General features: G+C 40.0%; 2 protein-coding genes, 1 non-coding gene and 1 pseudogene across 3 annotated transcripts; 3 read left to right on the top strand and 1 right to left on the bottom strand.

Annotated features, from left to right (window-relative positions):
• Positions 1–13,659: 13,659 nt before the first annotated feature.
• DPPA3 (developmental pluripotency associated 3) lies at positions 13,660–17,190 on the bottom strand. The gene is made up of 4 exons (XM_054590960.1): positions 17,059–17,190; positions 15,070–15,329; positions 14,790–14,822; positions 13,660–13,770 (listed from the first exon to the last, which is right to left on the bottom strand). Exons 1-4 carry the CDS (start codon positions 17,129–17,131, stop codon positions 13,660–13,662), a joined length of 477 nt encoding a protein of 158 aa, XP_054446935.1. The 5' UTR covers positions 17,132–17,190.
• An 848-nt stretch (positions 17,191–18,038) lies between these two features.
• Positions 18,039–18,567, top strand: LOC129084761 (guanine nucleotide-binding protein G(I)/G(S)/G(O) subunit gamma-5). Its single transcript, XM_054590959.1, has one exon. The coding sequence runs from the start codon at positions 18,107–18,109 to the stop codon at positions 18,311–18,313; it is 207 nt and encodes a 68-aa protein (XP_054446934.1). The 5' UTR covers positions 18,039–18,106; the 3' UTR covers positions 18,314–18,567.
• Positions 18,568–19,544: 977 nt separating this feature from the next.
• Positions 19,545–19,647, top strand: LOC129085157 (U6 spliceosomal RNA). The gene has a single exon (XR_008530660.1). It is a non-coding gene; the product is annotated as a U6 spliceosomal RNA (small nuclear RNA).
• Positions 19,648–24,175: 4,528 nt separating this feature from the next.
• LOC129084640 (ferritin light chain-like) lies at positions 24,176–24,771 on the top strand (annotated as a pseudogene).
• Positions 24,772–27,172: the final 2,401 nt, after the last annotated feature.

The raw sequence follows: 27,172 nt of genomic DNA, 5'->3' as shown, positions 1-27,172 counted from the left end.
CATTGTAATTTGATGAAGGTTATGGGATAGGAGCAAACAATTTCACAAATCTGACTAAAATGATTTAATAAATCGTAATCCAGTTTTCATAGTTGGTGTGACTCTCAAAATAGAGCAAAGGTTAAGGTTTGGGGCTGTTGGGACCCAGGGCAGGCTGCCCCAAGGTATCCCATGATGACATACTGATTACTTTGAATTAAAGTTACTTAAGAAACTGCCCATGCCAGAAGAAAATGCTGACTTCTCTGTCCCTCTAAAAGCAGGAGATAAATCTCCATCTGATAAGTGCTCCCTGCTCCTGTCCCAGCCCTGCTCCCAAGGGCTGAGAGACAACGTTATCACAAGAATGAAAAGAATCCAAAGACAAAGTGCATATAAACAAGGCTTGTAAACCTTTACTAGTTTATTACCCAAGCCCAAACTTTGCTTAGATTTCTTTCTAAAGAGCACTGTTTTTGTTGTTGGTCTGTAAATTTCTCAAAAATATATTGTTTCTTTGCCTGAAAAGTATAAAAAGATGCCTAGCTTGATCATTTCTTTAAGCCTCATTTTATGATCTAAGAATCATATTGTGATTCTCCTGTGAACACATATTAATTAAGTTGGTTTTCCTCCTGTTAACCTAGTCTTGTGGCAATTGCATTATTTCATTACTAATCCAGCCATAAGAATGAAAGAAGGGAATGGAGGGTGAATTCTTCTCCTTCCCCAAAAGACCTATTTACATGTGTTAATACGTATTTTAGCTATTTTGCTCTTTAAATCCTTTTGTTATTCTCAAATATGTCTGTATGTCAAGTATAAAGATGTTAGTGCAATAATTATTGTTCAGTAAATTTTACAGAGTCGTGTTACTCTGAGACATTTTCTTCTGCCCTAGGTACAAAAAAATGCAGTCTCCAGTGAGAAATTATTTAGCTATTTCTTTTTAACTACAGTTATTTCCCCCTTATCAGCTCTTTTGTTTTCTGTGGTTTCTGTTACCTGAGATCAACTATGGTTTGAAAATATTCAATGGACATTCCACAAATAAACAATTAATCAGTTAAATTGCACATATTCTGAGGAGCATAATGAAATCTCTTGCACTCCCTGGAAGTCCTGCCCTGGGGTGAATCAGTCTTTTGTCCTGCGTACCCAGTGCTGCATAGGCTCCCTGCTTGTTAGTCACTTAGTCGTGTAGACTTACTGTTGAACTATGCCTTTAATTATTACTTAAATAGAAAATTACCCCTACTTTCAAAAGCCAATTAAGGACATCAAAAACTGCAACCAAATTAATTATCAAATACTCATCAAATACTTTCAAACTTTGCATCAGATTTTAAATGGAACAAATTTGTAAGTCCACATTTTTTAACATGTGCTAGTGGTCTTGAGGACCAATTCATAAAAGAAATTCCATTTGCCTGTTGATATTTACATTATATTTTGGCATCACTCAACAGATTTAAGAATAACCTTTAGCTATTTTTGGCCCATCCCCAGAAGTTTTACTTTACGCATAATTAGGTGAAGATCTATTATGTTATAAAATGTTATAGTTATAAAAGGCTTTCAGTTTTTTAAATTATATTCTTTGATATCTGCTCTATCAACATGAAAGGGATACATAAAGTCATTTTTTAAGCAGCTTTTCTGGTGGAGTTATCATATAATGTGTGGAAATGTAAGATACACTTCTGCCAAAAATCATTTGGTCTAAATGTTTAGTTTCCTTTGTGGACGTGATCAGGTTCAGTAACTATTTTTTACTTGCCTAAGCTTTGCCAGTTATACAGAATCAAGCTAATGGGATTCCCAGAATTTAACTGAAGTATATTAGTTTGTTAGAGGTAGGTAATACTAGACGTTCTCATTTTAAATATCTAATTAGCACTTTTTTAAAGAAAAAGCACCACTACCTGAGGATGCTGTGTGGATGCACCCTTAGTTTTTGGGTTTTTTTTAAAGATTTTATTTATTTATTTTTAGAGAGGAGAAAGGAAGGCTAGAGGGAGAGAAACATTGATCTTGCACGCCCCCTACTGGGGACCTGACAGCAACCCAGGCGTGTGGCCTGACCGGGAATTGAATGGGTGACCTTTCAGTTCGCAGGCTGATGCTCAATCCTCTGAACCACACCAGCCAGGACTTGATCTTCTTGACTGTCATATTTTGAAAGGCCTGCTGACCTTACCAGGTCAGGAGACCAGGACATCTTGGTCTTGTTCGTAGGCGGCAGGGCATAGCTCCGCCCCTGAGGAGCTCTGCTTCCTGTGCTTGGGTGTATTCTCTCCTGCTCTGGAGCATAGCTTATTTTACACACACCTCTGACTTTCTCCCCATCTTTCTAGTGGTCCTTTCTGAGCAGTGCGCCACAGGCACAAGGACGCTGAGTGGGCTCGTACACCCGATTCTGTCAGCTTCCAGACAAGCCCGAACCTGTCATGAGCTCCTTCCAGTGACTAAGCTCCTGAGCTGGTTTTGGTAAGAGCTATTATCTCCTACCTCTCTCAGCTTTGAAGTCACAGCAGCTGTGGTCACAGCCCCGATCTTAAACTAACCTAATCCGCCTACAGCCCCTCCCCCAATTCCCCTTCACCGCCATGATTTGATACATTGACAAAGTCTGAAATGAGACCATAGTCTCTCAGTTACAATCTATGTAGCCAATCTTGTATAAACAATACTATATTTAAAGTAAAACAGCTTCTTATTAAACACATTAATTGTATTATTTAAATGCCATTTTTATTTACTTTAGATATATTTAATATTTAGTATAAAAATCTTAAAACTTACGACTTTTCATACATGTGCACACATTCATTTGATCAAAAATTGTGTATAAATTGACAAAACTGTGCATATATTTTGCTTATACACAAAAAAATTTTTTTGCTCATTTTTTCTGATCAGGTAAAACATGTACATAAAGTATTTCATGCCTCATCTTCTACGCAAAATTTTTCACACATATTGCACTTAGCCCCTGTCAAAGCTTATTTACGGCATCATGAGGAACCCAGCAAAGGGACAATAGAGTGTGCCCACTCACAGTGATTTGGGAAATTAGAAGGTTTATATACTTTCAGTAAGGAGTCAACACATACCACTTCTTCACTGAGTACAAATTATTATTGACTACAACTGTTTTATTTTTTAGTCACAAAAATGTCATGTTTTTATTAATTGGCATGAGTTAAATTTATGACTTATCAGTTTGGAGCTATCTTCCCAGAAATGCTATTAATGGAAATAATAAGTAATGTATCTAGGAAGCAAACTGTAAGTAGATTGATCTGTGGCAATTGTCAGTTCTAAGCAGCAATGTTTGGTCCTTGGCCAAATGCCTATTTTAGCAAAGAGACACCAGCAGTGCCGAGGAGAGTTCTGTTCAGAGGTGAGGGATCCTCCTCAGCATTCAGTAAAAAATGCAGAATGATCATTTGTCCATTTCTCAGCTGGAGGACTAAAAGTTTCTTTCTTATTCCCACTTATTAAAGAAACTCACTTTGATTTTAATTGTTTCATATTGCTAGTTTTGAACTTCTCAGAACTGCTTCTTTTCCTTTGTGCAGCTTTGAGACGGCAGGCCTTCCCAACAAAAGCTGTTAGTAGAAAGAATCTTGGAAATATTAGGAGATATTCTTCCTCCTCTGAAAATACAAAAAAGGCCGATACAGTTCTGCATCATAAAACTGCCCCTGCACAAAATGTTCAGACTGCTTTCTAAGGCCCACACCTCCCGTTTTGTACTTAATCTTATCCCCTTTAACTGCTCAAGGACATGCTCCTGGAATTCTCCCTGTTCTCTCTATTGCATCATTCATATTTCCCTCAGTACTTGATCTTCCTTGTCAGCATACAAACATGCAGTTACCGCAGAATTCTAGAGCCATCTGAGGATATCTGGTGGTAGGCCATTAAAACTTAGAGTTATGTAATCTATTTTTAAAAAACTTCCTACTCTGACTGGCATGACTCAGTGGAGCGTTGTTCTATAAAATGAAAGGTTGTTGGTTTGATTCCTTGTCAGGGCACGTGTCTGGGTTGCAGGTCTGGCCCCCAGTTGGAGTACATGCAAAAGGCAACAGAGATATTTTCCTTTCTCAAAATTTTATTGATTTGAGAGAGAGAGAGAGAGAGAGATTTGCTGTTCCATTTACTTATGCATTCATTGGTTGTTTCTTGTATGCACCCTGACTAGAGATCGAACCCAGAACCTTGGCGTATCAGGACAATGCTCTAACCAACTGAGCTACCTGGCCAGGGCTGATAAACATTTTTCTCCCTCCCTTCCCCTCAATAAATAAATAAATAAATAAATAAATAAATTCCCTAGTTGGTTCTAGAAAATAAGAGAATTGAAATTGATGATGGAATTGTATTCATATCAGACTCAATATCCAAACTGGGTCCCACCCAACATCTACTGAATCAATATATGCATTTTAATAAGATCCCTAGATACTTTATACGTTTGAAAACTATTGGACTAGACAAGTTGTCTCTCAACAGGTGGATTCATTTGAGGAGCTGAAAAAAAAAAGTCCCAATGCCCAGGGCACACCTCAGATTAAGAAAATTAGAACCTCTGGGGATGGAACCCAGGGTTCAGTATTTTTTAAAGCTCCTTCCAGTGATACTGGTATGCAGCTAAATTTAAGAACCACTGTAACAGTCAGACCTTCCCTTTTCCTGTGTGGTTGACTATTGGTACAGTCTCTATTTTTTTTTTAAAGATTTTATTTATTTAGTTTTAGACAGAGGGGAAGGGAGGGGGAGAGAGAGAGGAGGAGAGAAGCATCAATGTGTGGTTGCCTCTAGCATGTCCCCTACTGGGGGACCTGGCCCACAACCTAGGCATGTGCCCTGACTGGGAATTGAACCTGTGCCCCTTTGGTACGCAGGCCAGCACTCAATCCACTGAGCCATACCAGCCAGGGCTGCATGTCCAATTATTTTCAATTGACTACCAGAGAGTATGTATAAAAACTTAAGGTGGTATTTAACTCCCCACTCTTTAAACGTGGGCTGTGCATAGTAACTTCCTTCCAAAGAGAACAGGACAAAGGAGGGAAAAAAGAGTAACTTTATGGTGGAGAAACCTGACAGATCATACCTAAGCCAGGTGATCAAGATCAACATTTATAGCGGTGAGCATGCTGATTATGTGTACCCTAGATATCATGTGATGAAAATGGCACTTCATCTCTGGTTTTCCTCCCCAAAACCCATAATCAAATTTATCATGAGAAAAATATCAAACAAATTCCAATATAGGGACATTCTGTTTACTTCCTCAGCATTTAACATTATTTACAAGATTAATTAACTAAACTTCCTTAAATAAAGACAGGATTGATATTTCTGATTTTTCCTTCTGCCTCAGTTCTCAATATGGCTCTGTTCAGCATTGTTACTGATCCTGTCTTTATTTAAATTTTAATATTTTGTCTATCATGAATTTTTGCATTAATTAAAAATACTTTTTAATTGAATTATTGGGGTGACATTAGTTATTGCATTAATTTTGAATACTAAGGGTTGTTTTTTTTTTTTTAGGTGCTCCTTCCATTTGCCCTTGAATTGCTTGCCCTACCCTAGTCCCTATCCTTTCTCTACCTGCCAGTAAGAGTCCCCCCACCCTGTAAGTCCCCCAAATGTCCCCAGGCATTACCAAATGTCCCCAGGGCAAGACTGCTCCTCGTTGAGAACCCCTGCTCTAATGGTATTAAACATTACTTTCCTGGCTCATGCTGCACTGGGTCCCTGTCTGGAATTTTGATTCCCTGAACTGTCTCCTCTACTCCCTTTCATCCAGATCAATTAGGTTTTTAACATTTATAAACTGCTTCTCTATTTGGTAGCACAATTAGAAAAGGTGGAGACATTTTTTTCAGCAGGTGGAAGGTGGTAGCTGAAGAACAGGAAAACCCTTTCAACCTCTAAAAAGGAGGGTTCTTCCATGTCCTAATCTTTGTAGGAACAACTGAGATGAAATCTGGTGGTATCAGCACATCTGTCCTCCAGAGAAGATAGCGGCCACATACCCTGTCTCCTGACTTTGAAACATGCGCTTTGGAAGCGGGCCCAGAGAGTGAGTCTGTATCGCATAATTTTTTAACAGATCTGGTTTTAGCTTCCCCACATCCTAGCTTTGTGATTCAAATATGTAGTTCTTCTAAGACTCAAATTCCACATCTGTATAATGGACATGACAATATTTAATGTACAAAGTGTTACTTGTAAAAAGGTCATCTTCTTTAAAAAAACAAAAAAAAAGAAAACTTTCCTGGAATCACCAGCAGAAAACACTGAATAGCAAATGACTCTTCTACTTTAAAAAAAAAAAAAAATCCTCTGGTTTTGGATATTGTGCTTCCAGACAGTCAGAGAACCATGGCTACCACTCATGCTCATCACTTTGTGCTTAACTTTTATCAGTGTGTATGTGTCTGTGTGGGGTGAGAGTGTCCTATAATCAGATCACATACCACTGTTCTGTTAATAATGAAGTGACCAAATGGTATCACAAAAAGAAAAAAAACAAACAACAAAACCAAAACAAACCTGAAAACTTCCTTTAGATACACATACAGGGGTGGGCAAAAGTAGGTTTACGGTCATAATACAAATAAATAATACAATAATTCATAAGTAATACAAGAATAAACTGTTTCACATACTCACAATTGTAAACCTATTTTTGCCAACCCCGTATTTGAATTCTTACCCAGCTTTCTCGCCAGTGCCGTTGATCACGTTATTATTCTTCCCTTGAGGCAAATATTTCCATTATCTTCTGCACAGTCTAGCCCACATCCCCTGAGCGGTTTGCAGTACTGGTGGAGGTTGTCGTGGGAACATTTCTCTTTAAAAATTGTATTTTTTTTCACTTGGCCATTTGAACCTCTTGGCTTTCCCTTTATGTTTCTCTTGGATAGGAGTGAAACATGGTCTCTAGTCACGGATATCACAGGCATGAAGAAAGCTTCACCTTTAAGTGAAGCCTGAAACCTATATGAAATTCCAGCTTCTCCACAGGTGTGTTGTGCAAGTTCCCCGTGCTTTCCGTAACCATGGGAGCTCCACTTACCACGATTTAAGATTTTTATCAGATTAGACTCTGGAATGAGGAATTTTGCCAATTTCTACGATGAAGGACCCCTTGCATTCATCTTTTAAATCAATCATAGCCCTGACCGGCATGGCTCAGTTGATTGAACGCGGTGTCGTAAACCAAAGGGAGGCTGGTCCCATTCCGGGTCAGGACACCAGGCTGGGTTGCAGGTTCGTCAGTGAACACCCCCAACTCCTGCAAATCCCCCACCCCCGCCTGCCGTTGGGACGAGCGAGAGGCAACCGACGGAGGCTTCTCTCACACATCGATGTTTCTCTCCCTCCATTTCCCCTCTCTAAAAATAAATACAATTTTTTAAAAAACAGGTCGATCATAGAAGCTCTTGACTCATTTTTTCTTCTATTAAGTTGTACGTGTTCCAATGGCTCCACCTGATGTCTGGAAGAGGAACAGCACTCCACCCTTCACATTTTAGTTAAGACAGAGCAGTCGGTGGTAATGGCCCTTTCTGCTGTTGCTGTTCGATCAGAATCCTGAGGACTGAGTGAGTAGCATCTGTGGCTCAGTGTTTGTTTATAGTTTAAATCTGCAGCTGCTGTTATATTAATATTCCAACCTATTTTTTCCTTTGAAATAAAGTTTTACTTGAGTCATTTTAAAATACTGTGTAACTCATATTTTCCTTCTTCAGACATTATTGGTTATTTTTTCTTAAGATTCTATGTATGTGTGTATTTATTTTAGAGGAAGGGAGGGAAGAGAGAAACATCAGTTTGATCAGTTTGTGGTTGCCTCTCACGCCCCCCACTGGGGACCTGGCCTGCAACCCAGGCAGCTGCCCTGACTGGGAGTCGAACCAGTGACCCTTTGCTTCAGAGTCTGGCACTCAATCCACTGAGCTACACCAGCCAAAGCTGATTTTCTAGAAAGTTTATTTTTGTGTTCTCAAAGTTATTGAGGTAAGCATTTACATATTCCTTTTTTCAGCTTTGAGATATAATTGACTTACAACATTGTGTAAGCTTAAGTTATACACTGTGATGATCTGATACACATATGTATTGCAAAATGTTTACCAAAATAAGGTCTGTTACATCCTTTACCTCACATAATTGCCATTTTGTTGTTACTGTGGAAGTAGGATTCTACTCTTTGCAACTTTTTTTACTTAAAGATTTTTATAGAGAGAAGAGAGGAAGAGGAGGAGAGACATCAGTTGGTTGCCTCTCACAAGCTCCTAACTGGGGACCTGGCCCTCAACTCAGATGTGTACCCTGACTGGGAATCCAACCAGCGACATTTCAGTTCGTGGGATGATGCCCAACCCACTGAACCACTTCAGTCAGGGCTGTCTTGGCAACAATAATGTACAATATTGTTAACTAGTAACCAGTTGTACTTTACTCACCTTATAAATTTGTACCCTTTGACCACCAGCTCCCCATTTCTCCCACCCTCCATTCCTTGGCAACCATTCTTCTCTATCAGTTCTGTTGTTAGATTCCACATATAAGATCATACAGCATTTGTTCTGATTTATTTTACTGAACATAATGCCCTCAAGGTCTATCCATGTTGTTGCAAATGGCAAGATTTTCTTTTTGATGGCTGAACACTATAGTATATAACATTTTATCTGTCAACAGGCAAGTTTTTGTCTTGGTTATTGCAAATAATGCTGCATTTATCATGGAGTGCAGGTATCTTTTGGAGTTAGTGATTTCCTTTCCTTTGAGATATACCCAGAAGTAGGACTGCTGGATCACATGGTAGTTGTAATTTTTTAAAAGATTTTATTTTTATAGAAGGGAGACAGGAAAACATCAATGTGTGGTTACCTATCACATATCCCCCACTGCGGACTTGGTCCACGACTCAGGCATGTGCCCTAGATTGAACGGGTGACCCTTTGGTTTGCAGGCTGTCACTCAATCCACTGAGCCACAACAGCCAGGAATGTAGTATTAATTTCTTGAGGAACCTCCACGCTGTTTTCCTTAGTGGCTGTAGAAATTTAGATTCTCATATACAGTGCATTAGGGTTCCCTTTTCTCCACATCCTCACCAGGATTTGTTAATCTCTTTTCCTTTTGATAAACCATTCTAACAGGTGGGAAGATTTCTTTTTGGCTCCCAGCCTGGGCACATGCCTGGGCTGCAGGCCAGGTCCCCAGCAGAGGGTGCGCAAGAGGCAACTACACAATGATGTTTCGGGACAATCTTTTGGGGTGGGTGTGGCAGGGAAAAGTAGTGGTGGGAAAATGGAGACAACTGTACTTGAACAATTTTAAACAAAAAAGAAAAAAAACCTCTGTCTACCCAGTAACCTGACACATTTACTGGATTGCTATTAAGCGCTTTCTGAATCAATGCGCTTCTGAGAAAATTTAGAAAATTGGGTATTAGCATTTTCGCATATTTTCCTTTGATGTTAAAAAGGTTCAGAGACACCTCTTATTTGTATTACTCATCAGTATTTTAAAAAATTATGTTTATTGCTTTTAAGACTCTAGCTGAACACAAAATCTTCTATTTCTTTCACATGTAAATAGCTGCTATCTTTAAATATTTGCATAGATGAGCACCTGAGGAATCTCAGAATCCTAGGGCCTCCAAATTCACAAGGAGTGATCCTTAGCTCAGTCACCCTGTCTCATACCATCTTTAGTTCCTCGTCACCGATCTGCCTCAGTCTCTTATTTCCTTAACTGGTCTGGATCCCAGTTGAACAGCTGAACATTTTACCAGTAGAATCTGTCCTTCCATCTCACCTGCTGAGCAAACCTCACACCCTGGACACATGAATGCTATAATCTACAGCATCTACTACTATTCTTGTTTATAACTGAGAGAAAATGTCACACTGAAGAATTATTTTACTCTTAATTCATGGCTCTCAACTAGATTCTCAGTCTTAGCCCTCCTGTATCCAATGATAGCTGTTGGTCACATGTGGCTCCTGAACACTTGAAATGTGATTCACTCAAATTAAGATATACAGTAAGGACTTCTGGCCAAGATGGAATAACAGGGACCAGACTTAGCCTCTTCCTGAAACAATGAAAAAACAGTATAAAATGTACTTGATAACGTGTTTGAACACACTAGATATCAGGCAATGGAAGTGGTTCCCGCCCTTTGGGAAACATGAGGCAAGCCCCGCAATTGCCCCAGCCTATGGTCTGAATAGTTTTAAGCCACAGCACAGCAAGGAAACCCAGCAGAGCCCAGCAGTCTCTGAGATGGGAGATGTTGCTGGGAGTCCAAGATAGGCAGAAATTTACAAGACAATGTGAGAGCAGAGGGAGCCAGGCAGAGAGGAGCTCTGGAGACCTGCAGAGTTCTCCCTGAGTCTTCAGCTGTGTGATCAGTTTGTGTCAGTAAACTACCAAGGACCAGAGAAAGGACCTCCCTGGCTAAGCATAGAGGAACAGTACACAGTGCTCACACAAGGTCAGAAATAGGGCCTGTTCCCACTCGCCAGAATGAAAAACGATAGAATTCATGGGTGCAGCACTCAGATGTGCTGTCTTAGTTGTGGGGAATAATTAGCCCCAGACTAGAAGCTGCTCTGATCCTACCTAAAAAGCCTACATAATCAAACTGCAAGTAACTGTGTCCTCAAACTAAGCTCAAAAATCTTCATAGGAATACAAAAACATTATCTGAGACATTAGGTGATTTGCCTGAGGTTACACAATTAGTAAGCAGAGCTCAGGCATATACATCCTTAGCCACTATCAAATACTACTCTCTAACAGAATACCAACTGTGATTTTTAAGTAAGGAAAGAATGGATAACACTAAACAAAACTGTCATTGAAGAGTCAAAAGTTAGGCAAGAGTATGAAGGACACTGAAGTCTAAGGAAATCAAAGGCAGGGACCAAGGGGGAATACTGCAAGACTGCAGGAGCTAAGCTTCTCACGTTTAAACGTGAGTTTGCCAAACTCAGCCAAGACAGAGGGCAAAATGGGAGGGACAGGGAGAAAGTAAGAAAAACTCAGTAAAAAGGAGATAGGGAGTAGAATAAAGAAAATCAAGAGAAAACAATGAAAGGACTAGAGAATAAGAAATATAAAGGCAAGCAAAAGCAATCCCAAAGAGACACCAAAGAAAACAAAAAACAATGGCCCTGGCTGGTGTGGTTCAGTGGACTGAGTGCTGGCCTGTGTGCCAGTTCAATTCCCAGTGGAGGCACATGCCGGGTTGTGGGTGCAAAAGGCAACTGGTCAGTTTCTCTCCTTTCTCCTCCCCTCCCCCTCCTTCTAAAAATAAGTAAAAAATTTTTTAAAAAAGATATTATGAGGTTTAAATGAAAGATAACCACTAGGAATAATATGTGAATTTTCCTACTTCCTGAATAACTGCACATATACACAGCTGGCATGGGATGAAATGAGATAAAAAACCACCCATTAAAAGACAATATATTCAGCCCTGGTTGGTATGGCTCAGAGGATTGAGCACCAGCCTGTGAACCAAAGGGTCACTGGTTCAATTCCCAGTCAGGGCACAGGCCTGGGTTGCAGGCCAGGTCCCCAGTGCGGGGCGTGCAAAAGGCAACCACACATTGACGTTTCCCTTTCTCCCTTCCTTCCCCCTAATAACTTTTTTAAGAAAGCCAATATATTCATATTGCATTACCCAAAAATTAACTCAGTCGTTGTTATGAGCCATACAGTAATTCAGAAAGGTTGAACAGTAGGCAAAGGCACCACAAAAAAAATTTCTTCATACATTTCCTGAAATTGATTCTTCTTTCATTGTAAGAGAATGTTCTAAGAAGAGATAAACAAGCATTTGGGGATAAAGATTATATTTGAAATTTACTCTCAAACAGCTCGGTTAAAAATTTGTTTTGAGGATTGAATGAGGTAATGCATATAAAATACCTAGAAAAATGCCTAGCGCTCTATGAAGAAAATTTAAATACACCTGAAGGACATGTACAATGCACTTTGTTCATCCATGTTCTATTATTAAATTCCATGAGTTTATGAATTTAACATGATTGCAATACATTTAAGTTGGCTTTTTACAAAAACTAATCTGATTTTAATTCATACAAAAAAGTAGCCAAGATAGCTGTGCTACTGGAAACTTACAAATTTAACGAAACATCAGGACTATCCCACGTTTATCCATGCTGGTAGATCATGGTTTGAGTAGTTTTTAAGTAGAATAACTTCTGAAGACTTAACTTGGCAGTTCATGCTAACATATAAAATCCCTTTGTAACACATCACTCTTCAACTTCTTTGTCTTTTCTGTTGCAACCAAGCTTCCAGATTTGTTCAGTTTCTACTTCCACTCCATTCTGCATACCAATAGGTTATTTTTCTTACCTATCTACATTATCAATATGGCATTTATTTCTTCACCTCAGGTCTCCAGCTGCTTTCCTCTTAGGATAAAGAAAAAAAAAATCTAAGAATTGGGTCTCTAGATGAACAAAACACCTCAAACACATGACAGTGGCACCTCGGTACCCCTCGTTAATGCCTTCTGGAACGCGTGATGAGTCCCAAAGCTGGCCAGTACCGAGCAAGTGGTGAAACGTTCTCTTGCAGGGCAGCATCGTGACTCACAGAAGTTCTACCAAGTGCTGAGAGCAGGAACATTTTTTTCTTGTCAAAATGCAACAAGTACAGGGTTTGACGAACTTTGAAGCCGACGAGGACCGAGGTATGACTGTGTATCTTTTATATCCCCAAGAAATGCAGGTCTGTGTAGATGATAGGTCATGAAAAAAAGAAAATAACCTGACATCTTCCCTTAGTATTACATACCGCTACCATATTCATTTTTCTTCAACAAAAACTTATACTTCCTCATTTTTATCTTTTCCAGGAAACTGATGTGCAAATATCTGTGCCCTTGTTTTCTAACCTCACCCAAATGTGTCAAGTTCCTTCCCAGTAGGAAAATATCACAAAATATTAGAATTCCAGAGATTTATACCACAGAAGTGTGATGAGGTTATTCACTGCTAGTAAAAACAAGTATTAAATAAGGACTAAGAACAAGAATAAAGAACTACTTTTAAAAGATCCCAACAGCACCTCTAATTTTAATAAGATGCCCTATGTACACATTTATTTGCTATTAAAAATTGAAATAGCACATGAAAACATTTGTTACAATCCAAAGTTTTGAAAACTAGAGAATCTAATTAACACACCCTACGTGCTTGAGCCAAACCACCCAATGTTTTTTTCTTTTACATTCCTTCTGCACAAGTTACTTGCTTCAAATCCTTGATGTTGGGTTTCATCTTACCAACTTAAGGCTTCTAAAACACAATGGTAACAGATCTATTAGTGCTTCCTTGGGTGAAATAAAAAAAGGAACTTAAGTGTATTATAGTCATTCAAATGCAAACTACATAGATTCCCTATAAGTTACAGGCATTAATGTAGACAAGTAGACAAGAGATGCAAGAAAAAGACATCATAGAACTTCTATCATAGGCTATCAAAATATTGGTCTACAGTCTATCCTAGCATAAGAGTAGCTTTCCTAAGCTGCTGCATAGTAACTTTAAAATTACCAGTAAGAAAAAAAGAGTACAAGAGTAAATTTTATGGCTAAACTGACTCCATGTCATAATTATTCTCCATGGTAATATTATCAGAAGGATCTCCATGATATAGGCAATAGCGACAGCTACATCTAAATCTTCTGGATCTCGATTCAATCTGAAAAAAATGAAATGCATTAATTGGATTAATAAAAGTAACGAAAGGATTAATTGCACCCTCAGATATGATATTAGAATAGCCTTTGGAATGTGATAAGCTAAAAAAAAAAAAGGTCAAAAAACAAATCCTTTTTGGGGGGGGGAAAGGGAGGCAGGATTTAAATGTATGGGTACCAAAGACTGCCAGAGTATGGGTCATTTTGTAATCGTAAGAGCTCCTGTTGTCAACCAATATAAATAAATTCTAGTGTTGGTTTTCTGAATGCCCTAAATATAAGGAATTCATTCTGCGGCTGGACACTCTGTGCTCAGTTATTTGTCGAAAACTACACAGTATTATCATGACCATAGTGTTTGTGACAGCATATAAAAAAGTAAACAAAACACCCTGGCTGGTGTGGCTCAGTGGATTGAGCTGGTTAGGAAACCAAAAGCTCGGCAGTTGGATTCCCAGTCAGGACACATGCCTGGGTTGCAGGCCAGGTCCCCACTACGGGGCATGTGAGAGGCAACTGATGGATGCTTCTCCCCCACTCTTTCTCCCTCCCTTCCCCCTCTCTAAAGATAAAATCTTAAGAGGAAAAAAAGTAAATATACACCAAGAGTGAAACTTAATGTGAACTATAGACTTAACACTGTGCCACTCTGTGTGTGATGTTGATAGTGGAGAAGACAGTGTGTGGGGTCAGGAGATACAGGAGAACTCTGTACTTTCTGTTCAGTTTTGCTGTGCTGTGAGCCTAAATCTCCTTTTTTTATTTTATTTTTTTCCACTTTTGTTCAAGTACAGTCTCCATTTTCCCACTTCTACTTTCCAACCCCCACTAAAACTGCTCTTCAAAAAAAAAAACAGACTATTTTTAGGTATGAAGATGAGCTGATTTTTTTTTCATAGTTCCTGGTGATTCAGAAAGTCCAAGCCAATCAATTCCTCTTTCCCCTTCTGCAACAAAACAAAACAACAACAAAAACACCAAAAGCCATGTAACAATGTATAGTAAGAAAATTTCTATTTACCTCAAGTTTCCTCTCCTGTGGGTCTTTTTGAAGCTTCATGGGAAAGAAAAAAAAAAAAATACAGGTATTAAAAACTATCAAGAAAAAGTTGGGTCATTAATGTTAATCATCTTCCATAAAAGAGAAGTTGGAGAAACATGTTATTCACACCCTGCACTCATGAGTGTTGTTTGATGAGTAATTGCTAATCATCACTATTTACATCTTAATTTATGAGTGTCCCTCCCCAACCACACCCTGCAGTTGGACAGAGCTGTCTGCTCAGATCACATAAACTCACCAGAGACAGGGTGCGGTATCTAATAACTTGTAACATCCTTTGCATCCTTTCTCTCCGAGCAGTCGCCAATGTCCTCACTCCACGCCTCCTACTGTAGAGCAGGCCTTGACTCAGCCCCAGTCCAAGCCCCTGTAAGCTTTTTCCTTTGTCCTGCTGTTTGGGTGAACTTTCTGGTAGAAGGGGAGGGAATTTAGTACTAGGGTTGAGAGTCAATTTCCCAAGGTCCTTCGCTAGTACTTCTGAGACAGCTTGAGTGTTAGCTGAAAGAAAAGAGAAATTTAAGATCCATTAGGATAAACTGCATTATTCCAAAGTCACTAGTCTCAGGCTCAAACTAGGTCTGCTCTTACACAGGTAAACATGGACGGGGGGCAGGGGTGGCGCCTCAGGGCGGAGGACCCCGTGTACCCCTGCGTTACCTACTGTGCTAGTCTCACACACTGCACAGTTGAAAGCCTACATTGAGGAGATGCTTTAAGAATCTACTACTATGAGAAACATTTTGTTCTCAAAAATTTTCTTATTTTCCTGGTATTCGTAGTTACGAATATATTTTTCATAGGGTCAAAAGTAGCTAAGTATATGATTCCAAGTGGAAAAATATGGGACAGAGATCAGGTATTGGCCATTATTCCATTTTTATTTGTGTGAATTATTAATCAAAATGAGGGAGGTAAAGTATTAATACAAGTCAAAAATATTTCAGTGAACAAGTTTCAGCGGTTCAACTTTACAACAATTATAAATAAACCTGCGAAATTTTTCTGGAAAAAAAACCACGCTGGCGAAATAGCACAAGAAACCCCATTTCCAACAGTCTCTCCCATCCTTAAGCAAGGAAGTTGAAAGGGCTGTTAAGCCTTCCAGTTATACCCAGCTTTTTCACAGTAGTAAATCTTTCTACTCAAACCCAGTGTTTTCAGAAACCAACCACTTAGTTTTTGCCTCTTTCATCCAAACCATTATGTATATCCAGTGCATACTCATGTCATACAATAAGGCAGTCAGTGAATGTGCTATATAGTATAAACCAGTGAGTGCGCTGTATAACATCAGTTAGGACTTTCTTAGAAGCAGAGCGCCAGGGATACTGCTAGTCTGGTCCCCACCTTCCCACCTTCTTTCGCTGGTGTAATTTTTCTTGGAGCCACACCCAATCCCAGGCTTAGTCACTCCTTAGAAATCCTATTATCCCAACTAATGGAGGGCTGGGCTTGTAGGTGGTGGCGGTGGACGACCTGGAGCACATCCACTGGCTTTTTATAAAATGGTTCCTTTCTTCTATTCCCTGAAAAGCCATTTCCTTGTTTATTAACATTCCTAAAGGATAGATTTAGTTAGAAGGCCAATCCCTAAAATGCTAGTAAAATTAAAAATCTCTAGGTTACACTGAAGTTTAGGGTTCATGTATTTTTTCTTTTTACCATTCTTGACATGTGTTGCTGATGAAAATACTGATTGCAAGATGTTACGAGCCCCGTTCTAGCAGAATTTCGGTTGCTGTTCCCCAGAAACCGGGCTTTAAAAATTCAAGTATTCCTGAGCATAGTAAGCAAGTAACACATTTAATACCCTTCCCCCCTTTTTTCCCTTGTTCTCTGTGCTCCCCTCCGCCTTCCACTGGAGGGGCCTACTTAACTGTATTCTTCTTTAAAAGACTAAAGTCAAGCCCTGGCCAAGTAGCTCCATTGGTTAGAGTGTCATCCTGATATACCAAGGTCATGGGTGTGTCCCTCCCCGGGTCCTCCAGGTCCCCCGGGTCCCCCCCAACCCCCGCCCCGGTTCCTCCGGGTCCCCCCACCCCTGCGCCGGGTCAGAGCACGTAGAAGAATCAACCAATGAATGCGTATACGAGTGGAAAAACAAATCTATGTCTCTCTCTCTCTCTCTCAAAAAACAAAAACAAAACACTGACATTAATATAAGAAAGGAGGCAGCCTCTTAACTTCCCCTACCTGTTGTAGTCAAAAAGGGCACCATCTGGCTTACCTGAACATTCTTCATGGGGCGTCTGAGAAGACTCCAGGGTCCCGGTTGGGTTAAGCTTCTTTGGTGAGTCCATTGGATGTCTAGTCACAGTCTTAAACTCCTCCTAGATCTCCCCAAAAGGTTCAGTAGAAGATGATACCTGAAACTCTCAAATTGCTACAAAGTAGCCCAGAAAGAACCCTAAAGCTCAGGAAAGGCAAGAAAAATGCCAAATTCCAACAAAGCGTGAAAGAAAGAGCTAACCTAAAAGTTTCCGTCCAGTTTCCTTTTAAAACACAGGTAAACCAATCAGCCGGCCTATTTTAATGTAAATGCTGCTGATTAAAGGGATTACAGCGAGTGGGAGTAGTCCTGTGGAACTGATAGGTGAATCTTCATCTGCTCTGCATTACCGTAATCTGGCCCTCTGTCAAGGAGGCCGGGAAGTTTACCTAGAGCCTCTGCCGTTGTGTCTCCCTCAGGTTGCCTTAAAATTTAGTTTAGTTTTGTTTTTTCAAATTCTAGTTCTGGAGATGTCTACTGGTTTGAGAACTGTGCTTTAAGTGTTTTAGAGCAGAGAAGAACAGGGCCATTTCCCCCGGTTTTGGGTTAACACCCAATTAAGTTAACTGAGAAAGTTTCCTTAAATTTTTCCTTCTCTGACTTATCTTAAATCTTTGGATGCTTGTAAGGGAAAGTCTGCTGGTGAGGGAAAGTAGAAGAGACATAGGTGTCTGCTTATTAGCTCAATGTTTTATGGATGTGTATTTTAGCTTTGTAATTTTTGTTTGTTTTATAAACTATACATTTAAAAGCAGCATGGTGTGGCTCAGTTGGTTGGAGCACCGTCCCATATGCTGAAAGGTTGTGTGTTTAATTCCCAGTCGGGGCACATACCTAGGTTGCAGGTTCCATCCCTGGCTGGGGCAGGCATGAAAAGCAACCAACTGGTGTTTCTCTTCTCTCTCATTAAAAAAAAAAAAAAATTGTAAGCAGGCCTCTGGCTTCGCTGCCCTGCTGTCTGGTCCGGCGGACTCACAACCAAGTAGGCCCAGTTGTCGCGTGCACCATGTCTGGTTCCTCAAGTGTCACCGCTATGAAGAAAGTGGTACAGCAGCTCCGGCTGGAGGCCGGGCTCAACCGCGTGAAGGTTTCCCAGGCAGCTGCAGATTTGAAACAATTCTGTCTGCAGAATGCCCAACATGACCCCCTGCTAACTGGAGTATCTTCAAGTACCAATCCCTTCAGACCCCAGAAAGTTTGTTCCTTCTTGTAATGAAATGAATCTTTGAAGGTATTCTAAACCACTTTTCATGAACCAGTGAATATTCAAAGAGAGCTAAATTTGAAGCCTGTACAAAAAGCTTATTATCCCTGTAACACGTGCCACACTATACAAACTTCGGCTTTTGTCAGTCCTTAACATCTACCTCTCTGAATTTTCATGAATTTCTACTTCACAAGGATGATTATTTTATATACACTGGCAGCGTCATACAAATAAATACTTAGTATAAAAGGGAAAAAAAATTGTAAGCAACTAAAATTAATTACATTTATAAATTGTTTCCCCCCTAACCCCGTGCAAATTCTTGTATTGAATTCTGGCAAAAAGCACCAAACTTAAATGCTGATCTTCCACAGTGGGGTAGACTGAGTCTCCAGCTGTCCCAGTCTTTTTTTTCCCATCTACTATTCAATGTGCCACCTTCGCCATTCCCTGTTTAGCTGAGAACTATGAGAAAATACGCAAAAGCCATCGTGTTTGTTTTTAGTAAAAAGCGAGAGTTGAAATTATGATCAAGAAATATGTTTGTAGGGGATTTTTGAGGACTAGCCATAAACATGTTATGTCACAACAAAAAATAAAGAAGAAAAAAGAAAAAAGAAAGAAAAAGAACAACAAAATAAAACATGCTGTGTCACAACACTTCATTCAACATGATTCTCAAAAGTGTGGCCTCCAAGCAGGCAGCATGAACAGCACCTGGTAACTTGTTAGATGTGATTAGAAATTATCGAGCTCCAACCCAGTCCTACTGAATCAAAGGCAGGGGCTACCAATCAATCATCATTTTAACTGGCGATTCAGATGAGTGCTTACGTTTAAGCAGCATGGCTTTATGTGGCACTTAACTTTTTCTACTCCTGTTCCTCATCTCTTGGCTATTCACCCTTTTGCCCTGGGACCCTCTCTTACAATGGTCTCTGAGACTTCCATTGGAGAAGTGAGGGCAAAAATCTCATTGCAGGAGAATTAAGATTAAGAGGTGAGACAGTGAAAAGGACTGATATACCCTCTCACTCAAGAAATTCAGGTTTAAGAAAAAGGTGAGAGAAGCAGAGCTATAGGTAGGTATGGGGTGTAGATGGTGAAGTTTCAGTTTACTTGAACATGACAGAAGCTGAGCAAAAAGCAACAGACGATAAACATACTGAGAGGACAGTTCAGAAAGACAATCCCTAAATATGCTTAAAAAGACCAGATTTAAAATTTTTAAAAACTTGTGCTCACTTTGTCAGCGCATATACTAAAATTGGAACAATACAGAGAAGATTAGCATGGCTGGGCAAGGATGACATGCAAATTCGTGGGCGTTCCATATTCTAGAAAAAAAAATTTAAAAACTTATAACACCTTTCTAGTTAACATGTTTTTCCTTTATAATTCAAAAGATGAGCTAAAAACGTCAAACAGCCCTGACTGGTGTGGCTCAGTGGGTTGGGCTTCTTTCCACAAACCTAAGGGTCGCTGGTTTGATCACCTGTCAGGGCACATGCCTGGGTTACAGGCCAGGTCCCTGGTTGGGGGGGCGGTTGAGGGGCAACCAATCTTTCTCTTCCTCTCTTTCTCTCCCTCTTCCTCTCTACAAATAAATAAATAAAATCTTTTTAAAAAGAGTCAAACAGAATGGGGAGGAGGTGGGTACTGGATGAAAAATGGTGAAGGGATTAACCAAAGAACATTTTGCATGACCCTTGGACAGGGACAAAATATGGGATTAACTGAGGGAGGGGAGAGGGTGGGGCTGGGTGGAAGAGGGAAAAGGGGGAAAAGAAGCGAGAACAAATGTAATAGCATAAGCAATAAACAGACGAAATATGCCAAACAGAATAAAGCAACCTGAAAAGACTATAAGAGAACATGTCAAGAAAACTATTTCTCAAGAGATTAAAAACATCAACATATTTTTGAAATAAACAGGATACTCTTCCCCGCTTTTATTGAATTTATTGGGGTAACACTGGCTAACAAAATTATCTAGGTTTCAGGTGCACATTTCTACAATACATCATCGGTACATTGTATTGTGTTCACCACCCCACAGGATGCTCTTTTAAAAATTTTTATTTTTATTTTTTCAAAAAGACTTTATTTTTAGAGTGAGAGGAAAGGGAAGTAGAGAGGGAGAGAAACATGAATGTGTGGTTGCCCCTCACATACCACCTACTGGAAACTAGCCTGTAACCTAGGTATGTGTCCTGACTGGGAATGGAACTGGCGATCCTTTAATTAGCAGTCTGGCACTCAATCCACTGAGCCACACTAGCCAGGGCTAAAAATTTTTAAAAATTGCCCTGGCTAGTATGGCTCAGTGGGTTGAGTGCCGGCCTTTGAACCTAAAGGTCGCCAGTTCAATTCCCAGTCAGGGCACATGCCTGGGCTGCAGGCCAGGTCCCCAGTTAGGGGTGTGCAAGAGGCAACCAATCTGTGTATATTCCACACATTGATGTTTTCCTCTCTTCTCCCTCTCTAAAAATAAATAAAATCTTTAAAAAAATTGATTTGAGAGAGATCAGTTTGTTGTTCCACTTACTTATGCATTCATTGGTTGCTTCTTATATGTGACCTGACTAGGGATTGAACCCACAACCTTGCTGTATCAGGGTGATGATATATAGTTAATTAAGCTACCCAATCACAGCAGGATGCTCTTTTTTAAAAAGAAAAACTCAGAGAGCAGAAAAAGTATGCCTGGAAGTTAGAAGTTTGATATTAAGAACAAAAAATGGGGTGGGGGGGAGGTTTGGAAATAAAATCAAAGATATTTTCTTAATAAGTAAAGCAAAACCATGAACAGGAGAAAAAATAGGAGAAAAAAGATAGGAAAAAATGAGAATCTAAGATCAGGAAATATAATGGCTTCAAATTCCCCAGCAACAACACCGGATGCTAGAAGATAATGGAGAAGTGCCTTCCAATTTCTGAAAGAAAATGATTTCTAACCTAAAATTCTGTACTCAGGCAAACTATTGAGCAAGCATGGAACATTTTTAGACATTTAGTTTCTAAAAAATGCCACCACCTACATATGTTCCTTCCCCTTGCAGGAAATTAACTTGCTACAAAAACCCTACCAGGTAAGCTATTAGAAAGGTCATCAAACAGAAGGGCTCAAGAGATCATATTAAAACGTTGTTTTGGGGGCGTGGCCAGAAAAGGGGCCGCCCTCTCGCCCAACAGCACCATTCGTTGGTGCTAAATCATTCCCAGATGACCTGCTTCTGGGTCGGGGTTTCCTACCAAGCAGAGCAGCTTCCTCGCTGTGATCTATTGAAAGTCAGCCCTGGACAGAAGGGTTCCAAAGAAAAAGAAAAACATACTAACACAAGGTTGTTTTTGTTTTTGTTTTTTAATTTTCCCAAGTGTTTATTTTTGCCAAACTGACAACATATGCTGGGGAGCAAGATCTCAAATGATCTTCATATAAAAAAGTTTTTAATGTCAATTTAAAACAGAGCAAAAAAGCAAGGTGAAAGGAATGAGGTAAGCAAACAGATTTAGAAAGTTAAAAACTAGACAACAGGCCCCAAATAGAGTTACTTATGCTAAACTTCATATCACCAAACCTAGACTTCATTAGTTTCGGTTCTCTCAGAAATGGAATTTTTATTTTATTTTTAAAAAATATTCATTTATTGATTTCTAGAGAGAAAAACATCCACTTATTTATGGATTCATTGGTTGATTCTTGCATGGGCCCTGACTGGAGATCAAACCCACAACTTAGTGTGGTGGGACGAGGCTCTAACCAACTGATCGACCTGGCCAGGGTTCAGAAGTGGAATTTTAAACCAGTTAATCAGGAATGTCGTGATCAGCAGTAGTTAGGTAATCTGCCCAATAGACCCCAACCATGCTATAAAGTAACTTTGGAATAAACTACCTGCTTTTTTGGTCTAATACAACTTCCTTATATCCGCTCCCATCTGCCTATAAAGTCTCTTTCCTTGTGTAGCTCTTCGCAGCTCCTTTCTATCTGCTATATTGGATGCTACCCAATTCATGAATCATTGAATAAAGCCAATAAGATCTTTCAAATTTAGTCAGTTGAATTTTTTATTTTATTTAAAAGATTTTTATTTGTTGATTTTAGAGAGAGAGGAAGAGAGATGGAAGGAGAAACAGAGAAAGAGACATCAATTGTTCCACTATTTATGCATTCATTGATTGATTCTTTTTTTTTCTTTTTAAAAGATTTTGTTATTTTTAGAGAGAAGAAGGGAGGGAGAAAGAAAGGGAGATAAATATTGATGCGCATGCATGAGAGATGCATTGATCAGTTGTCTCTTGCCCCATTTGGGGAGCTGGCCCACAACCTAGGCATGCGCCCTGACCAAGAATTGAATCAGTGACCCTTTGGTTCTCAGGCTGGCACTCAATCCACTGAGCCACACCAGCCAAGGCTATTGGTTGATTCTTGTACGAGTCATGACTGGTGATCAAACCTGCAACCTTGGTGTATTGGGACAACGCTCTAACACACTGAGCTACCTGCCAGGACCTTAATTTTGTTTTTAAGAATAGGACACAAGCTAAGGGGAAGTATTTTTACTTCCCAAATTAAGGGATAAATTGATACAGTTCAAGACATGCTACCCTGAAATATGATACATTGGTGCAATTGAATATGTTAAGCTGAAGGAGTCTGAGAAAACAGCTGAAACAGGAAAGTCTCTCTGATCTTCCTTCGACCTTCTCCCTGGAGGCAAGTCATAAAAGCCTCACTGAGAGAGGCCCTCTCTATACCTGAAGAGCAGAAATCCTTATCTTTACAACTGGGAAACTGAGAAGCCAGGTGAACAGGCCTTGTTCAGTTTCCCAGCTTTCTACCCTTAGTACATACTCTTTATCATATCTTTCCTTGGCTTTCCATTCATCACACCTAGCATAAAAACACTCAGGTTAACCATTTCTTTCAGGTCTTTATTTCCTTATGAAGACTCCTGTGTCATGTAAAAACTTACATTAAATAAATTTATATGTTTTTCTCCTGCTAATCTGCCTTTATCAGTTTAATCTTCAGACCCAGCCAGGAACCTTAATGGGGTCAAGAAGAATGGTTTTCTTATCTCCGCAGTGTTCATATGTCCTGTCTCTCCATTTCCCCATTGATGGGGTGGTTATGAAAACCAAAATGAAGTTTGAAGAAAGGGCCCCCAGACAGAAAGTGCAAGGTACCAAGGACACACTGATTCTGCCAGGGAAATGGGCTTGGTTTTAGCTGTAGCATGTCAATTGGCCTTGTGGACAACCATAAATTTTATTTGGATTTCTAAGGTAGAGATGTGGGACCAAAAGGGGATAGTAGTGAGTGCCACTAATAGGTGACTTGTTTAGGGGTGACACAGTTGTTAGTCTATAGATGATATGATCATGACTCGCTCTTTTTATTCTGTAACTAATAACTATTTTTCTATCTTACAGGTTACTGTTTTACTTACTATCTATTTAGACACATGTTATGAATCTGGCATATGTCGCACGTGCTACTAGTTTACTCAGTATTAACAATTCTATGAGTTTCACCTCTGTCTCATAAACTATGTATTTATTGTCTATGCTTAACACTTCTTAAGACCACCCTGGCTGCTGTGGCTCAGTGGATTGGGTGCTGGACTGCGAAACAAGCACTTCTGGAGTTTCATCCATCCAGTGCCCTCGGTGGTGCTGGGATCTATCTCTTACTTCAACAGGGTTTGGACGGAACAGACATAGAAACGCCCTCTATTTCCAACTATCCTCTATCCTCTTTTCTGGTCGCCACCTCTGAAACTACCTCAGCCATCCTCAGCCTCTGAGACCAACCGACACAACACCGTTTTTTTGACCTTAATTCTTCATTCCCAAACAACCATGAGCTCCCAAATTCGTCAGAATTATTCCACTGAGGTGGAGGCTGCTGTCAACTGCCTGGCCAACCTGCCTCTGGGGGCCTCCTACACCTACCTCTCTCTGGGCTTCTATTTCGACCACGATGATGTGGCTCTGCACGGCGTGGGCCACGTCTTCCAAGAGTCGGCCGAGAAAAAGTGCGAGGGCTCTGAGCGTCTCTTAAAGCTCCAAAACCAGCATGGTGGCCACATTCTCCTCTAGGACTTGGCGAAGCCTTCCAAAGATGAGTGGGGTAAAACTCAGGACACCATGGAAGCAGCCTTGGCCCTTGGAAAAGAGCCTAAACCAGGCCCTTTTGGCTCTGTAGGCCCGGGGTTCTGCCCATGAGGACCCTCATCTCTGTGACTTCCCGGAGAACCATTTCCTGGATGAGGAGGTGAGACTCATCAATAAGATGGGTGACCACCTGACTAACATCCGCAGGCTAGGCCCCCCAGGCTGGGATGGGCGACTCTCTCTTCAAAAGGCTCGCCTTCAAGCATGATTGGGAAGCCTTTGGAGCCCAGAGGCCTTTGAGGGACCCCTCTGCATTTCCCTGGTATCTGGCTTTTGCCTGAGCCTCTCCCTGAAACCCCACCCTGGAACCCTCTCCCATGCATTGGACCAAATGGAAACAATAAAGCTTTTTGCAGCAAAAAAAAAAAAAAAGAGAGAGAGAGAGAGAGAGATTCATCTATCCAACTTCTCTTTTCCCTGTTATAGAATTCAATATGCCCAAAAAACACTGCAAATGCACAGCATACCCTTTACCAGGAATGTTGATATACCTTAAATGAAAATAACCAAGTTACAATAGAAGGATGAGGGCAGGGGAAATATGTGAGTATATGTTAGGGGAGAAAGGAAAAAGCTAAATCCTTGTGTTGGAAGTCAATCATAAGGCCTAAAACAAACAAACAAAAAGTCACAGGTTCGCCCTAGCTGGTAGGGCTCAGTGGATTGAGTGGGGGCCTGTGAATCAAAGGGTCCCTGATTTGATTCCTGGGCACATGCCTGGGTTGGGGGCCAGGTCCCTAACAGGGGGTGTGCGAAATGCAACCACACATTGATGTTTTTCTCCGTCTATTTCTCCCTCCATTCCCCTGTCTCTAAAAGTAAATATATAAAAGTATTTTTTTTTAATCTCTTAAAAAAACCCAAAAAATATCAAGAAGTATCATTACAAATTTCCTAATTTGAAATGCAGAGACAAACACATACACACACATGCAGAGACAAATATTGCTTCTGGGAAAAAGAAAATGTGGAAGGCAGCAGGAGACAGCACAGTCCTGCCCAATCAGAGCTGCACAATTTAGATAGCTCATTTACATAAAACAGACCTAACTGGGAAATTGGGCAGGAATTTAACTGTAAAAGGCGACCTCCCCTTTTTCTAGGTGGAACGGAACACAGTTTAGGTTGTTACCTGAATCTGTCTCCCAGGCTTCAGCTCCTTTTAATCAAATGAATATTTTTTATTCTTTATTTAGAATAATTTAGAAATTATTCTAAAATTAATTTTGGTTTACAAAAGAGGACAGCTGGGAAACTGTCCCGATTCATTTAAGGGTCTGAATTCTCTCAAATGTTGGAGCTCTGTTCCAGAGACCAAGACTGTTGATGTTTTAAAGGAATATTTTCATGAATTAAATGGAAAGAAAGGAGAAACCAATTCATCAAACTTAATTTGCTCATAAAGGCTACAATTTCATTTAAAGCTTTTAAAGTAACATCACAATTACAAAAATACATGTTTAACTAATATCAATTTTTTAAAAAAGATTTTATTTATTTAATTTTAGAGAAAGGAGAAAGGAGGGAGATAGAAAGGGAGAGAAACACTGATGTTAGACGCATCTATTGGTTGCCCCTCATATGTGTCCTGAGTGGGGACTGAACCCCTGATCTTTTGCTTTGCGGGAAGATGCCCAACAAGCTGAACCACACTGGGCAGGGCAATATTAATTTCTCAAACCCTTCATGACTTATTTTTTTAGGGAGAGGATGTTAATGATGTGATTTTAATTTTTTAACTTTTTAGAGATATAATTGACAAAACATTGTGTAAGTTTAATATATACCACATGTGGATTTGATACACTTATATATTGCAATATGATTACTTCCATAGTGTTAGCTAACACCTCTGGCACATCATGTAATTTATTTCTTGTTGTGAGAACAATTTAGATCTGTTCTGTTAGTTGCAACAACATGGATCGACTGAAAGGGTGTGGGGATTCAGAATAAGCCACTCAAAATATGTCTCAGCCGAATACTGATTGTTTTGAGCTACAAGTAATTTAGCCTCAGGCTCAAGTGAAACTTTTGCCCTTCCCTTCAGCTACTGGAGGAACTGGAATCAGAGGCCTCGCCCATACTAACCATACTAAGAAATTATCAGAGATAACCTCTTTTGACCTACTTATAGGGCAGGACACACTTCTGTCTTCTTATCCACAATGACCCTTTGAAGCCCTCAAGATGCATTACCTCATCCCCAGCTCAAAATGTTTTATGTATTTTGACCTCCCTTTCTATCTCTGAACCTCTCCTGCATGTGGGTCTTTGACTTTCTTAATCTATGCAAGTTTCCCATATATGTGTATACATGTAACAAACTTGGTTATTTTCTCTTGCTAATCTGTCTCATGTTTATTTGATTCATTAGACCAGCCAGAAGAACCTTGAGGGTAGAGAAAAGTTTGTCCCTCCTTCACAAGGCTAAGTGCTTTATGCTAAGTGAAATGTCAGGCAGAGAAAAAGATGAATACCATATAATTTCACTTATAAGCAAGATCCAAAGAACAAAATAAATGGGCAAACAAAACAGAAACAAACTCATAGGTACAGGGAACAAACTAAGGGTTGCCCCATGGGTGGGGGTTTGAAGGCTGGGTGAAAAAGGTAATGGGGTTAAGAAGTACAAATAGGTAGTTACAAAGCAGTCACAGGGATGTAAAGTACAGCATAGAA

This window comes from Pteronotus mesoamericanus, unplaced genomic scaffold (assembly GCF_021234165.1).
Source record: "Pteronotus mesoamericanus isolate MK-2021 breed Mesoamerican mustached bat unplaced genomic scaffold, CSHL_Meso_final scaffold_21, whole genome shotgun sequence".
Lineage (NCBI taxonomy): Eukaryota > Metazoa > Chordata > Mammalia > Chiroptera > Mormoopidae > Pteronotus > Pteronotus mesoamericanus.
This window is presented reverse-complemented; position numbering and strand designations above follow the sequence as displayed.

What these genes read in the sequence shown, in the direction of transcription:
- LOC129084761 (XM_054590959.1), top strand. Translation starts at nt 18,107, where the DNA reads ATGTCTGGTTCCTCAAGTGTCACCGCTATGAAGAAAGTGGTACAGCAG.
- DPPA3 (XM_054590960.1), bottom strand. Translation starts at nt 17,131, where the DNA reads ATGGACTCACCAAAGAAGCTTAACCCAACCGGGACCCTGGAGTCTTCT. An exon ending in GCCCCATGAAGAATGTTCAG is followed by an intron (nt 15,330 to 17,058) that starts GTAAGCCAGATG and finishes CTTTTCTTTCAG; the next exon opens with CTAACACTCAAGCTGTCTCA. An exon ending in GATACCGCACCCTGTCTCTG is followed by an intron (nt 14,823 to 15,069) that starts GTGAGTTTATGT and finishes TTTCCCATGAAG; the next exon opens with CTTCAAAAAGACCCACAGGA.